The sequence below is a fragment of the Humulus lupulus genome, chromosome 9 (genome assembly GCF_963169125.1).
Source record: "Humulus lupulus chromosome 9, drHumLupu1.1, whole genome shotgun sequence".
Classification (NCBI taxonomy): Eukaryota; Viridiplantae; Streptophyta; class Magnoliopsida; order Rosales; family Cannabaceae; genus Humulus; species Humulus lupulus.
Window position 1 is genome coordinate 13,747,969 of NC_084801.1, and position 16,682 is coordinate 13,764,650.

Here is a 16,682-nt window from a genome sequence, read left to right on the forward strand (position 1 = left end):
CAAATTTACAATCCCGCCGACCTAAGCGGCAAAATAGGGTAAGCCCCCTAGTTCCTCTGAGAACTCCTTGGCCGTGGTGATCAAGCGGCCGCATATGTACACATCACCACCTAAGCTCTCCACTCAAGGCTGGGTGAGCTTTTCTTTCCCTTTACCTGCACCACATAGCACCCATGAGCCAAGGCCCAGCAAGAAAACACAATATAGCATGATATAATATCAACAATGATCGTAATAATCATCCAGGACTATCAGTCCAAAACAGATAGGTGACAGTCGCAAGAGTCACAAAAGTGGGTATAGTCCCCTCTAGCCATGTGACGATAGGATCACCAGGGCTTATTTCTTTCATAAGTTTGACCAGGATAGGTGTATGGTGAATAGTCACCAACATAACCCTCCTCATGACCATAGAGTCATAACCCTGGAACATCGTTCCCTAGCCATGTGACAACGATCACCGGGGCCTTATGCCCTGGCTCTGAGTAACTAGTCTTAGACTAGCCAAGCGCTTATAAGTTCGTCGACCTTAGGGTCGGTCCAGTGTTAATGCCTTAGAGCCATTCAACACTGATATTGATTAGGTCTAATCTTCATTCAGCCCTACGTTCAGGACGCTTATGCCGTTTCTGACTCTTAGGTCAGTGTCCCTGACTAGTTAGTGTCATATACAAGTAAACAATATTCACTAGCATTTAATATGCAATCCATGTCCACATTTATCAATCAACATGCCTCAATAAAAATCACGCATGTCATATATACACAGGGTGCAGTTTTCTTACCTCAGGTTCGAGCGAGAAATATAATAAGGACGACCCCTGAGAACGATCGATCTTTTAGTTCCTTAGCGGTTACCTAATCACAACCAATTATAACCTCCATTAATGAGAACCAACATGAATAGGGTCTTAACATAAGCACCACTCTCGGGACCTCGAAACATGCCCACACGGTGAGTAGATTCAATCCCAGGCCTTGAGGATTGAAACCCCAAGTCAAAAGCCCTTAAAAACACTCAAAACGAGACTTTGAAGGAACAGGGTAGCGCTACAGCACTGAACCCCTAGCGCCCCAGCGCTATACTCAGAAACCCCAACATGCCCAAAAGCCTCCTAAGGAGCGCTGTAGCGCCCTAGGGTGGGCGCTATAGCGCTACCTCCAGACCAAAACTCCCCTGAACCGACCTTCTTCATCTCCTTCGATTCCAACCTGATTCCCAAGCTTCCAAATCCCATTCTTGAAGCCAAATGAACCCAAAAACCATCATAACACACCCCAAACATCACATGCATAGGAACCCTAGCCAAAACTCCCAACAAAACCAAGTATTCACCCTAGAAATCTCAGCTGCAAAACAAAACCAAAACAGAGCAAACCAGATAATTCTATGGTTAGAAACTTACCCAAAGCTCAGCTTATGATGCTCTTCAATGGAGGAACACACTCCCAAACTCCCAAGGCTTGCTTCCCAAGCTTGAATCCTCAAGAATGGTTCAAAAATTACAAAGAAAAATGAAGGAGAAGATGGTACGGGAGAAACTTTGAAACTTGCTCTGTTTTACTCTCTTCTTTCAGCCAACAATGGTTTTATCTATCCTAGGGGTGAAATTACCATTTTACCCCTAGGTCAATTTAAGATTTCTAAAGGCTCCCAAGGGCATATTTGGTACTTTCCTCCTATCTCGTTAATCATAATTAACGCTCTCCAATTCCCGCTATTCTCAATAATCTCTAACACCATTAAATCACATCCCGTTACCATTTAATTCCTGGTAACGCTCTAATCATTAAAATCATCCCGGAACTCAACCCGAGCCCCGAACTTAAACATGTTGTGACTAGACCGTTAATCAATAATCCAAGATCGTCTCATGCCGAATAGTTCGAACAAACCCACATTATAATGTGGTCTCAACATATATCACTGACATGCATAAAAATATACAATTATACCCTCAACGGGCCAAATTACCATCACACCCCTGTAATTAAAATGTGGACCCACATACATGTATTTAACATCATATTATAATATAATTCACATATACATGCATAATATCATTTAATGGCTTAATTAAACAAGTATGGCCCTCCCGGCCTACTAATCCCGCCATTAAACCACATCGGAGAATTCGGGGCATTACAATACACAAATAACACTATATAATAAACTAATTGGTTAAGTTTGATGCATAAGATAAATGTGTATATTTTTTTAACTGTTTAGTTCATTATGTTTAAAAAAATATGAAATAAATAAATCGTTATGTTTGATATAATATTTTTTTTAAAAAAACAATATTTCAACTGTAATGTGTTCCAAAAAATTAAAGTTATATTTTATTTTATTAATAATTTATCATATGGAAATATTAGTACACTTAATATAAAATAAACATATATAATGATTTACCCAAATGAGTCAATATACCAAAATTTAAACAATATGAAGAAGTAAATGATTAGGTTTATTAAATTTTGCATAAGAACTAAACTTATTGGAATTAAACAATTAATAAAATAAACTAATTAGTTTTGATGTATTTTGTTGGAGTTAATTGTACTAGTATGAACTAAACATCTTTGTATATTTTGATGAAAATTTATACCTATTCAAATAAATGGAAGGGAGAAAACTAAAAGTTTTTTCTTTTTCTTTTTTGAAAAAAAAAAAAAGGAGAATGCATTGTTTAATGTGCAAACACGAAGAAAAAAAAAAGTAAATTGTCAACTTACATTTTTAACCACTTTTCTTAAAAAAAAATTAAAAGCAAAGTAATTTTAGAAAAAAATCAAAATCATTATTAACTTACCATAAATATAAACAAGATAATATAAAATTATATCTCTTCTACATAAAAAGTGTGGAGATAACGGAAATTATTAGTTCTAACGGTTTATTTCGTTAACTTTAACGAAATATTATAAATATTTAATGAAATATATCTTTAAAACTAATTAAATATAGATATTTATGAATTCTATTAATATAAATCCAAATAATATAATATAAATTCAAATGTTATAAAATATCATTATTATAATAAGGGTTTATACCTTTTTGGACCATGTGTTTTGTCTCATTACCTGTTTGAACCATGTGTTTTGACAAATTACTTTTTGGACCTTGTATTTTCTAAAATAGTTCAAATAGACCCCTAACCCCGATTTTGATCAAAGTTTTTTGAACTAAAATCACAAATAACTCATCAAACTAATAACTCATAACAAAAATACAATCATTCTGCCTAAGAACTGTGTTGTTATATTCAATTTTTTGTTCATCAAAATCAAGTTTAGGGGCTTATTTGAACTATTTTACAAAATACAGGGTCCAAAAAATAATTTGTCAAAACACAGGATCCAAACAGATAATGAGGTAAAACACGAGGTCTAAAAAGGTGTACACCCTTATAATAATATATAATACAAGACTAGATATTTAATAATTATATTAATATAAAGTTAAATGTTATAAAATATTATTATGATAATAGTATATAATCCTAATTTTTTACAAATTATATTAATATGAATTCAAATATTATAAAATATTATTATGATAATAATATTTAATACAAAATTATATATTTAAATATTATAATAATAAATATAATAGATAATCTTAATTTTTATTTATGTTTAAAAATATTATCATATTATATATATATATTTAAAAATATTATAAATAATGTTTTGGTTTAATTTTTCATTTAATATATTTATGTTATTATTTTATATATAATATTATTTATTTATTTTAAATTTATATGACAATGATATAAATTTAATAAAAATAATTAATAAATTTTATAAATAAAAAATTAATTGTATCTAGTACTATAATATTTATGAAATTGTATAATATAAGTATAAAAGTGTAATAAAAATAAGAGTTATTGTATATCTTAATATATTATAATCTCGTTTGAATATAATAATAATAATTTTAACGACTGCTCCTAATATTATTCTTTGACAAACAAAAATTGACTGAATTAGGTAGATAAGATTAAAGTTGATAGAATTTGATCATCACATGATGTCATACGATTTGAGAAAATTATTATCCCATCAATTTGCAGGAATTATTTATCCTCCACAATGGGATACTATTTTGAGTCAAAGGAATGTAATTTTGGTTTGAAAAAGAAATTCCCAAGCATAGAATTAGGAATATTTAAATAAATACACCTAAGTAATAGTGATTATTTTTAGTATTTTTGGTACATAAATAAATTGTAACTCTAATTTTTTTATATGACGGTGTATAATATAGTTACACCTGACCTTTTATAATTTTTCAAAAAATTTTGAATAATTTAGGATGTCGAAATTAAGATTTAAACACTTTGTTGCACGTGTGTTTATTTCAATATTTATATATAAGTGCAATAGGCTATTTAAAATATGATTTCACCATCCTAAATTATTCAGAAATTCCTAAAAATTTGTGGGAAGTCTCATATAACTACATTATACACCGTCATGTAAAAAAACAAAGTTACAACTTATTTATATACCAAAAATACTAAAAATTTATTTCAATGGTGATTAAAAACAATTACTACCCAAAAACTTTCCATATATTTTATATGGTTTGGAATTTGGTCATATGCTATGAGCTAGAAAAGTACACACCATGTGAGGAAAAAAAATAGTTGAAATAGAATTAGAAAGTAATGGAGGAGGAGGAAAGTCTCACTCCCACTTTCAAAAAAAATAATAATATTTTTTATGAAAAGGTAGGTTTTTTTGGGAAGGTAGGATTGGCCAAACCTACCTTTGAATGGTACTAGATTTTGTTTGTTTGGTAGTGACAAAGGTGTCACCTCACCACCACCATTCCATCCCTCAAAAGTAAAAATGGAAAAAAGAAAAGAACGAAATTGCATTCATGTACTCAAAATAGCACAGCCCCACTCACATAGCCATAGCCATAGCCATAGCCACAACTACAACAACATGCACAAAGCCAAAGGGCCTTAAGCCTTTTTAATTTCACCTTTTTACAATGGCCACCCAAACTAACCCCACATTTATGCCAAAAAAAAAACAAAGACATCACAAAACAAAATCCATTGCCTATCTTCCTTCCTTCTTTAATTGAATTTTATAAAACAAAAATGAAAAAACTCCAAGAAAATTCAAATCCCATGTGCTTACCGACATCACTTGGTCCCATTTCTTTTAAGGCCAAATGCAAAGTGTCAAGCCTACAAATAATGGCCATAGTGCCCATATGCCTCTTTGTACAAACTCTCCATGCATGAATTCTAAATATCGAAATAAATTATTGAAAAATCATACGCAAATTTCACCACTATTAATGGTGTTCATCTAATCCGATCCAATCCAATTATAAAATTAGATTTTGAAAATCATCATTCTACCAAATCTAACTTACTTCTAACATCCCATGCAATTATTACTATTAATTTTTTAACTTTATATTAATTTTTATATAATATATATTAGATTTGGATAGATTATAATTAAATTTTCAATAATCTCATCCAACATCTGATCCAATTTAACTAGAATTCAACTTTCATTAATTAAATATTTTCATGATCCAATTTAACTAGAATTCAACTTTCATTAATTAAATATTTTCATGATTCATTAAATGAATAAAATGAATCTTTAGTATTATATAGATATGTAAGAAAACATAATGCGTCCAATTTTCATCTCTAACATGCCTACCATAACAATTGGTAAAAAAAAACAGTTGTCAAATTTAAAGCACAAGCTAGTGGACATGGATTTACAGAACTTCACATGGTAATATCCAACCATCATTGTCAATAAGATCTAAGAAATTGCGTGTGAGATTGGGGGAGACTTGTGCTCAAAGTAGACAATCCAAGTCAATAGAAATGTGGAAACCTTTCATTGGTTGTTTTCAAAAAACAATTATTGCACCCAACAAAACAGTTGATGAGTTGAAACTAAATATAGCTTCACATGCAACTAAAAAATAATAATAATAAATAGAGAGAAACTCATGCACCAAAATAAACAAAAAGTACATCTTACTTGGTAATTTTATAACAAGGCTTCATCATGAATAAATTGATGAGATAATGAAAGAAAAAAGATCAGCTACTTTCACAAATCACTGATCTCCTAACATATTACATATATATATATATATAAATATATATGATATGAATCCAATAGCATAAGATAACAAAAAATATAATGTTGTGTATATCCTTTACTTACAGTATTTTAACTTGTAAAGTAAGCTTCTTAAAGCTACTAGGATTAGGCAGCACTTCCCACCCTTGGAAGGGATTTGGAAAGAGATGCTTATATTACAGAAGAGAAAGGGTATTTTTTTAACCGGTTAAAATGTTCAGTAGTCGAGTGACCCCACCGACGTTATCCCGGAGCTCAAGTTTCTTGAATCTTGACAGCTCGGGTAATCGTCGCAACTGTTATTGGACAGCCTCTGCATTGAGACTGAGTGGAGAAGTTCCAAGCCTCGTTTGCCCATCTGCTGCACTTCTTGTGGTGAGAGTATCTTAATACACCAAACGCTATTGACGAACTCCCTGTTGTAATAAAATGATTACCGGAGCTAATTAAGAAGACAAACTGAAGAAGAATTATCATTAACACTGCTAAGAAACAACCTACAGTGAAAAGTAAATGGCTCAAAATGACCTAGCCATCGATGATCTTACTCAGTTCGAGATTTCGGGTTTCCTATTAAGCTTATGATTTTCGCAATGAATGCCTAATGTAGTGTTACCCAACAAATATGGATAACTACAAAAGAAAATTCAAAATTCATTCTTTCTGATTAACAGTTTTGAACACACTAAAACATGCATTTATCTATGAGTTATCTTTTTGCATGAACAACAAATACTAAGAGAGAGAAAGATGATAAAAACCAACAAACAAAACAATTACTGTCAAGTCCTAACAGCTATGAGCAACTTAAAGATAAACAGAGATGAATGTGGAGGAACTCACTGCCAGGGGTCATCCCCGAGGAGAAGAACATCGTTCTCCCGGTCAACAAATACAAGCTGCCAGCCTGATCTCAGGGGGTCCTCCAATTCGCCTTCAAGGCCGAACATGCGAGCAAGTTCACTTCGCAGCTCACGGTAGCTGCTGAATTTGGTGAGATCTAATGACCTTCCAAAGGACCCTGACTTGTAAACCTGTTAACAATTTTATCGTTCCATTAAAATCACATTTTTCCATAAGAGCATTTGATTCACATTGAGTTAACGAAGAAATAAATCACTAGTTTGACAACAGGTGTAACAAGAACAATACTATTTGGAAGCCAAAAACAACTCACCTTTACAAAGGTTCTGGATGGTTGGTTTCCTTGGCCTGCATTGTCTGGAGACTGCAGGAAACCGGATTCATCAATGCAACTGGAAGGTGTTATTGCAGGATTAAGTGAAAAGTCGGTTCCTGTAGTACTCATGTAACTAGAAGAAGGAAACGGTACAGTTGTGGAGTCACTATCACTGCCTACTCCCCTAAGATTTGACATTCCATTCTGCATAAGAAGAGATGAGGGTTCTATATTGACACCAAACAAAAGATGACTATGTGGATCATTATTCCCTTCTTGGTCAATCGTGCACTCCCTGCCAGGAAAGGGTGGCAGCGAAACAGAATTCTGGGAGATATTAGTCTGTGGCTGCCCTAACTGTTCCACTTGAGGCAAAACACATTGAGGTCCAGAAGACATAAGAGGTTCAACCGCAGCACGCTTTGATGGCCAGACCGAAGAGGATAGGTTGCTCCTAGGAAGGTTGAGCAAGTGGGATGATTCATCAGGCGGATATGAACCCAATATACTGTGCAACGGAGAAACAATGCTGCTGGTCACAGCGGTCCCGTTTGAATCAGGAAAACTCTGTTGTTGGCACATCGAAGAGATGGTTTGCATTGATGGTGATTGGGATTGAGAAGATGAAGAATAGTGGGACATTGGAGAGACGGCACTTGAAATTTGCTGGTGATCAACTAGTTGTTGCTGCTGCTGTTGTTGTGAAGGCAGCTGCTGCTGCTGCTGCTGCTGATTACTACTATTGAACGAATGCTGATGTTGCAATTGTTGCTGAAGAAGGTGTGATTGTGTTTGAGGCTGTGGCTGTGCTGAATGCTGATTGTCCTGCATTCCTTGAAGAAAGACCTGCTGAGGTTGAGATTGCTGCATCATTTGGGACTGCATCAAAGAAGCAGCAGCAGACCTGTTTGGGAGATTTTGGGTCTGTTGGAATTGCAGAAGGGATGTCGGTATTGGTTTCGAGGGATCCACTGCCCTCATTTCTTGAAGTGCAGCAGCAGCCATAGCTTGGTACATGTCAGGCTGCAGACCAAGCATTGAGGCATCGAACCTTGGCTGCATCCATGGTGAGACCCCAACACCCTGATAATTCAGAGCTTGGATTCCACGATCTCCATAATCTCCTCGAAGCCACATAAGCTGAGAGTTCATGCCAAGATCATCCTCCTTCATACCTAAGAATAATTTAGGAACATGGTAAGGTAAGTCAAGATGTGTTTATACTCAAAGTGAAACTAAAAGATGCAAAATATGGAGCCCAACTGGACTAGGAAGTGAAAATGTATTTCCAATGCAACATCCATCAAGGGTGGCAGCAGACATGCATACCATGAAAAGCAGGCAGTCCCGGTGGCCAAGGTCTCTTAAGCCTTAGGGGAAACGGTGATGGATACATGGGGAATGTTGTTAGCGGCTCAATCTCCCACAGGGACACCCTAGGCTGCCTATCACCTGCTGTTGATTCATCCCAGCCCACCTGCATCGATCAAGCGGTTCGTCAGCATTGCAGCAAAACATTGGACATGTCTAAAGGAACTTGAACAGAAAAAAAAATTATATATTATACACAAACAGACTAATAGTTCTCAACAAACCTTGACCGAGCGCCAGTGCGAATTAGACCACCGAACAGCATCTAAGTCACTTATGCCAGTTATTGTGCCCATGTATCTGGGATTAAATGCAGCTTTCTAAAGTTAGCATTTTCTTACACACCTTCGAAGTTCAAATTGTAATATTATTGAATATGGTGAAACGTAAAGGTTAAAGCTTACCGACGAACACTTGATTCTTCTGTTTCAAACAGCATTCTAAAGCGCATGCCAACAGAGACGCGTGTATGATAAACTGCTTTGACATACTTGGCCAGGGGAATGACAAATTCTGATGGACTAGCCCTAAAAGAAAAGCAACGTGGATTTTTAACTTGATGTCACAAACTGATAAATATACATCCAACAGAAGCAAAAACAATCATACCTTGGGTTATAAAAAATTGTGAAGCGACTATTTGTTGCAGCTGCATGAGCAGCAGCAGCAAGAAGCCCCAAGTGCATGCTGTCACTTGATAAAACTGATGAAGGCATCACAGTTTGAGGCCTATTTGCTCGTCGGATGCCAAGGAGTAACTGATTTTTTTCATTCCTGTTTAGAGGAATTGTAACTTTGTAAGAACAATAAGTTAAAGCGCAAGGATCATCATCATCATCATCATAATAATAATAATAAACTGCCTCTTTTTCTATGCAGCTCATACACAACATTGAGAGATAACCACAGGGACAACTCAACTCAAACTCAAAAGAATGACTGCCTTTAAATATGTACTATATATGCTTCAACCTTGTTCGATGAATCTATTGCCTTATTACAGCATTGTTCCAAAATGGGTCTAAAATGAACGTCATGGAACTAAAGAATAAAAATTTATCAGATAGCAAATTAACATCCTTACCAGATAAAGAGCACCGAGTCACCAGCGACAAGTCTTTTAGCACTAACAAAAACACTCCAACCAGTTGTAAGGAGATGCCTTTTTGGCTGGCCTGCAAAATAGGAAGCAACACATATTTACGTCAATCAATATTAGAAAAAGAAGCCGAGCTTGGCCAAACTTAAGTAACTACTACCATACAAAAACAAAAACCAATCCAAGTAAGAATTTAATGGAGAATCCAATAAATAGCTCTTTTTTAATAAGCCAATACAACATTTAAGAAAGAAGTAGCTTCCAGTCTTGGAAATTTAAACTAATCAATTTGCACTCTCTTCCAAGACTTTGATAGACATTCAACAACGTTCTCGAAACAAAGAATCTTCTTTTTGAATAAAGGTTTCTCTCAGAAAACTAACCACGAAATATATGTCTAAATTTCCATTCATTATCATGCAGATCCCTTGCAATTAGCTCTTGAGCTGGAGGCTGCTGGGAGAAGTCCTGCAGGTAAAAACACGAAATGCAAAAAAACCAAGATTCAGAATGGAATCAGATATCAAAGTCCTTTATCTATATCTTTTTTTCTTTTATTTTCATACTATCCAAAATTTTGAGTCACACAAAGTTTTGACAAAAAAAATCAACTTTTAAAGTTAAAACTTCCTATGTAAGATGAATTAATATGTATTCGCTACTTTGTTATGTTATTCCTTAACTCATTATTTGTTTATGACTCATTTTGGTGGCATGCTGAGGACTTGGGAGGATAAAACGGACATGCAAAGAAAAAGTAGGCACATGTTTTTGAATAAAAATGTCCCGTGTCCCATTGTGTTCATTATTGATTTGAGTGTCCCCACAATTATAGGAGACAATTCAAAACTGATGGGCCATACCCCGCAGTATAGAGAACAGGAAAATTGAAAAAAGAAAAAAAGGAAATACCAAGGGAGGAAACACTTTTTCAGCTGCCCGGCGAGGAACTGAGAATCCTCCATGGGTACTTGTGTCACTGGCTGTCAAGGTTTTACAAAAGTAATTTGTCGGCTGCTTGCTGGGAGCGCCCAACTCTGCTGGAAGGTAGGCCTCCTTTTGTTCTTGCTATACACCATGAGGTCATATGTGAGATACAAACGGTAAAGCCAGCAAACAAAAACAAGAAGAATACATTGCATTGCATTATACCGGACTTAGTGGCTGCAAAGTCATTTGTGCGTACACTTCATCTGTCTCAACGTCTGCCTGAAGATCATAAATTTGAGTCTGAGAACCAGCATATAGAAATGGAACTATGTAAAATCATAAACCAGCCAGATTAAACAAGCTTACATGCATCGTCACATTGTGAAGTTGACAAATAAGCTGTGGTGGTAAGCTAGGATAGTTAGGAATATGTGCATCCACTTCCTTGTTTGTTGACGCAGCAACCTACATAACAGCATCAATACAATTAAATGACACTATAACTCATTCATATTTATTTTCTATGTCTCTCATACGTCCACAGAATGGAATACGATCTTTTATCCTCTTTTCTTTTCTTTTCTTTTTTCCTAAGATTCAATGTAGTGCTATGGACACTACATTGTCTCTCCTAAGTCCTAACTAGCACAATGATAAACAAGATAGGAAAAAACTGCCTCAGGAAAACAAGTGACCAACAACAATCTCTTGAAAATCCGCAACAAGACGAGCATGGATGAACGCACATACACTGCTCTAAAACTCTAAATATCTAATGCATTCTTCTAACAACTTCAAGCAAACAAAGTAACTCAAGGTCATGATATATTTAATTTTTGACAATTAATGGAAAAGCACAATCAGCAGAAGGGTTTTTCTTTTAGAAGAAGTACCAAAATTCCTGGATTAAAAAGTAGCTGAAGAACTATTGTAGTAATTCCAAGTATATAATTCATAAATATATAATTTCAAGATACAGAAGTGGGGATTCTCACAAGTAACTTGATCACATCTAAAAATAAATAATTAAAAATTGTAAAAAAAATCTTGCCCAGAAATTGGAGAAAAAACTATTTTTGTATTATTGTGTCTCTCTCTTTCTCTCTTTTTTCAAGAAACAAAATTAACAAATATTCTTCATGTCTTAAAATCTCCTTCAAAATTCTTTGTTGGGGGAAAAGAAACACAAGAAGAAGAAAAGTAATGGTCAAATTTACTAACCTGCTCACTATGACCTTGTGGAAAGTAAACAACCCGGCTTCCCACAGCCGGCAAAGAAACAAGTGGACCAGCACAAGCATGCCAGAGCTCAGAATTCAAAACCCTCTTCTCCCCTGCAAAATTCAATAAGAAAGAGAGACAGGAATAAATTTTCACTCAAATATTATATATACATATATAAATAGTTAAAAAAAAAGTACAAAAATAATGATACTAATAATAATAATGCTCAAGGATTATGCTCATAAAGCAATCCATGGATCATAATATATTAAGCAACAAGCTCAGATACCGTTCAAAGATCTCATAATGATTGAATAAAAAATTTCATAAGTACAGCTTGCAGGCAATCCTCATAAATAAGAGAACAAAAGGACAATGTTAAGCTTATCAAATTAAGGCTAAGAAATATATAATCAAAGACAGAACTTTTGAGCAGGATGCAACCAAATTAAAGCCACTGCATGCCATGAAAAATAGAGGAGAGTGAAATAAGAAAATGAACGTATAGTAATAAGATTCCTAAAAGAAAGAAAGGAAAAAAAAACTTTGCTTCAATTTTGGGTCTCCACAAACAAAGCAGAAGTGTAAGCCAAGAGACAAAAAGGTCATAATCTAAGTTAAATTAAATAATTAACAAACCTCGGTCATCAAGATTTTAGTATAATGATTTTTAAGTAGCCAAATGGAGCCAAGAGACATTTAAATCCAAAAAAAATCACAAAATATTCTCACCCCAGAACTCAATTTATGGCCATAATGAAAAGAGCAAGAAAAAAAATTGTTAATTTATGTTAAGATAAAGGGAGAGAAGAGCTGGTAGAAATTAGGAATATTAATCATACCTTCCTGGGGCTGAGGGCTAAAACCAACTGCAGAGAGCCTCATTTCTGAAGATTTTAACCAAAAGCTAGTCTTAATTACAAGAAATAAGTACCAAAATTCACCCAAAGCACTGAACAATCCTTAAGCTCACTTCTTTTCTTTTGACTCCACAAGGAACCCATTTAAAACCAAATACAGTCCATGCACAGAGCTCTCTCTCCAAGTCTGAAACTTCGAACAAGAAACCAAAGTTCAACCAAAGCCAGTTTCACTGCAAAACAAGATTGATTTCAGCCTCATCCGCTTCTGTGATCACCCTCTTCCAATCACCAACTTCATGCTACAACAACAACAATCAACATTTTTCAGCTACAAAAACCCAACTCCAACACTCGCCACTAAACCTCGAGATTCTCAAGACTATTTTTTTCACAACTTAATAACAAAGAAAATAACAATAATAATAAAAAAAAAAGTTTCACTTTCTCAAGTTTCTCAAACTACCCAATTAACTTAAGCTCACAAAACCAAGCATCTATGGCGAAAACCCAGAAAAACCCCACTTAGCTAAAACACCCAACAAAGCTAAAAAGAAGCAGAGCAGAGCAGATCTCCCACTTCAGAACGCCACACCTTAAACCACCGTGAAAACCCAGATCTCAATACAGCTAACGAAAGATTCAAGTGCTCAGCATATGCATTCCAGGAGCAAAGTTTTTTAAGGTACGTAATGATTTACATATGCTTAGATACTCTTAACAGAGAATATATTCATATACATATGTATATATATGTGTGAGTGTATATATATGTAAGCATAACAAAAATCCAGAGTTGGGTTTGCGTTTCAGCTTTGTTTCCACTAATGGAAACGAAAGGTAGCTGGTTCTGCTAGTGGTAGTGGTGGTAATGGTGTAAGGTACTACTTCCTCGTGGTGGCTTTGCTACTATATGGCTTATAGCTTTACCCCCCTCCCTCTCTCTCTCTCTATCTATCTCTTTCTAAAACTCTCTCAGCTCCAATCAATCAATACACAACCGCCATTATTTTTCGTTCTCTTTTTATATACAAAGAGAAAAAGTAAAGAAACATTTTAGAGAGAGAGAAAGAGCATATGAGTTGAAAGAGAGAGAAAGAACAACATGTCAGATTTTTGTAAGAGAGAAGGTTTTGCTTTTGAGTTTATATTTAATTATTTTTTGGACTATAATTGATTTTAACAACTTTTTTTTTTCTTCACTTAAGTTCATTTTAGACAATCTAGGCAGAAAAAAAAATTAACAATAATATATTTGCAAAAATACCCTCTTTTCTTTAAATTATAATTACAACCCCCAAAAAAGAAAAAGGGGAAAATTCTTTAAAAAGGATATATAAACAAGTTTGAAATTTGACATGCATGGAATGATTAGTTGGCACTATAGAGAAAAAGTATAGTGATAGTAATGTATGCAACTTTGCAAGTTGGTACTCAATCCTACTCATGCATGTTAAGATGGGCCAACACATAGTCCATCTTCAAAATTAATTTCACTATTTTCCTTTTTTTCTTTAATCTTTAGAACAAATAATTAACAAGAAAAAAAAAAAACTCATGAATTTCACAACTATATACTATTGTTATACCCTATAAGATGAAGAATGCAATTAAGGTATAGAAGCACAACCAACTATGTACAACAACATTAAATTTAATGGATGAGAAAATTCTCTTCAAAACAAAAAAGTCTATGTTAGGATACCGTTATAATAATTCCTCCGAAGTATATGATTACGATGAACGATTATGATTATAGCGTCCAATCTTAATGAATAATCAGGATTGTATATTATATCTAATGTAAAATTACCTTGAAATGAGATGTATGAAAAAATAATTTGATTGTGTTGAAAGTATATAGGTATGGAGAAGAAAAAAAGAGTACATATAGAGTTAAGATAGAGTTGTATATAAGTCAATGCATATAAGAAAGATGTAAGGACAAGTAAGTTGCATATAGCAAGAATTGGGAAGCTATTACCATGTTAGGGTATTTCCCAATCCATGATCTTTGGTCTATAACCTTTCCTATTCTTGATATGATCATTACTATATAATTGACAAAGATATGAGAAGATATAACATTATTAATTACATCAAAAGGATGATCGTATATATTATATTATATGTATATAAACAAATATTACATATGTATGGATGAGATATTTCATTAAAAAAAACAGGTGGTGGTGTGGAGAGAAGAAGAGAAAGCATTATATTTAATTTTATATATATATTTTAATTTTATTTAATTTTTTTAATGTCATTAGGTCCACCCAATACTTGGTTGTACTATGTGGGATGACCCTATTAGAGATATTCATCTCATTTAAATCAAAAGGAAAGTAGGGATTCCCAACCCAACATGGGACCATACTAGATGTTTCATTTTTTTCAGTATCTTCCATAAATTTCACATTACTTCAAATTTTCCTTCAGTCATTCTTAGTTTGTTTTTTATTTATTGTATTTTCATGTGTGTGGTAGAAATATGTGGTTTAATTTTATGTGTTAATAATAAATTGCGAAGATATATATTATTGTAATTTATAAGTCTAGATAGATAGTCAATAAGTTGGAGCCTTTTGAAATCTTATGAATGTCCATAGATATAGTAATGTGGTTCACATAAATATATATATTGTTAAAAATTGTTCATTTGATTTTTTTTTTCTTTTGAATTATTAAAATCAAAGTTGTTGTTGTTCTTTCAATTCATTAAGATTTTTATGGCAGAAATTGCTCCACACACATATAGGTTTCCCACAATCATTGAATTTTAGCTTCCAAATGGCATGGGGTGTGTGCTTTAAAATATTACATATTACATATCATTATCATATATACAATAATTCTCTTGTATAGTTTTTCTCTTTTTCTTTAAAGAAACACTTTAAGACTGAAAATTTGGATAATTGTCAATGTCACTTATTTTCATATCAGATAATATCATAGTTTCATTGCTTGATTTTGATATGGTATGAATTACAGAATCATTATCACTGTATATGTATATATATATATATTTGAAGTGTTTGTAATATAAAATGGCCATACAACAAAATAAAATTTGGTTCTTCAAGAAACTACAATAATTAACTAGAAAAAAAATTCCCCAAATATGTGTAGCAAATAATACTGGGATAATTAGTCATAAGGGAATGTTTTTTAATACATAATGTATGCAATTTTATTAAGCTGAAAAAATTTGCATCAATTTTGATCTAAGTTTTTCATTAGATTACAAACTAATTATATTTGCAATCAAATACATCAATTTCAACAGTGTTATTAATTAATAGAAATAATTAGCTTTTAAAGCATGCAGTTAATAATTTATTGCAGAAAAAACATAGGTTTAAGGATGTTCTTATAAGCACTTAAATGTGCTTATAATTAAGCATTACAAATAAAGCAGCCAAACTTCTAATCAATGCCTTAATAAAATATAATTTCGTTAACAATATTATAATGGGATGTCACACAGATCATAATTAATGAGCTATAATGTATACACAAAGAATGTACATAATAATACATTTATTATAAATTTGTACATAAGAAATAATACTGTGAAAAAACTTGGTCATGGTACCAAGTTTGGATTACTCCTCCCTCAAAACTCAAAAGTATAATATTAAAAAAAAAACCATTGTGAGAACATTAATTTAATGATTATCACTTCAAAAAGTCATTATGTAAATTAAAAGCAACCCTTCTCACAAGTGTTCTAAATTAGACCACTTTTATCTTCTTTTCTTTTTTTTTTGCTATGACTTATATGTCATATATTAATACTAAATTTTTTACTAAACATATTAGTTTGTGCCAAATTAACACAAAAAAAATATATATATAACCATCA

General features: G+C 33.2%; 1 protein-coding gene across 1 annotated transcript; it reads right to left on the bottom strand.

Moving 5' to 3' along the window:
* Positions 1-6,024: 6,024 nt before the first annotated feature.
* On the bottom strand, positions 6,025-13,912 carry LOC133800733 (auxin response factor 6). The gene is made up of 15 exons (XM_062238763.1): positions 12,928-13,912; positions 12,797-12,841; positions 11,952-12,064; positions 11,097-11,195; positions 10,953-11,009; positions 10,713-10,868; positions 10,184-10,268; positions 9,786-9,876; positions 9,311-9,475; positions 9,106-9,228; positions 8,926-9,001; positions 8,660-8,807; positions 7,328-8,505; positions 6,994-7,184; positions 6,025-6,566 (listed from the first exon to the last, which is right to left on the bottom strand). Exons 1-15 carry the CDS (start codon positions 12,956-12,958, stop codon positions 6,368-6,370), a joined length of 2,757 nt encoding a protein of 918 aa, XP_062094747.1. The 5' UTR covers positions 12,959-13,912; the 3' UTR covers positions 6,025-6,367.
* Positions 13,913-16,682: the final 2,770 nt, after the last annotated feature.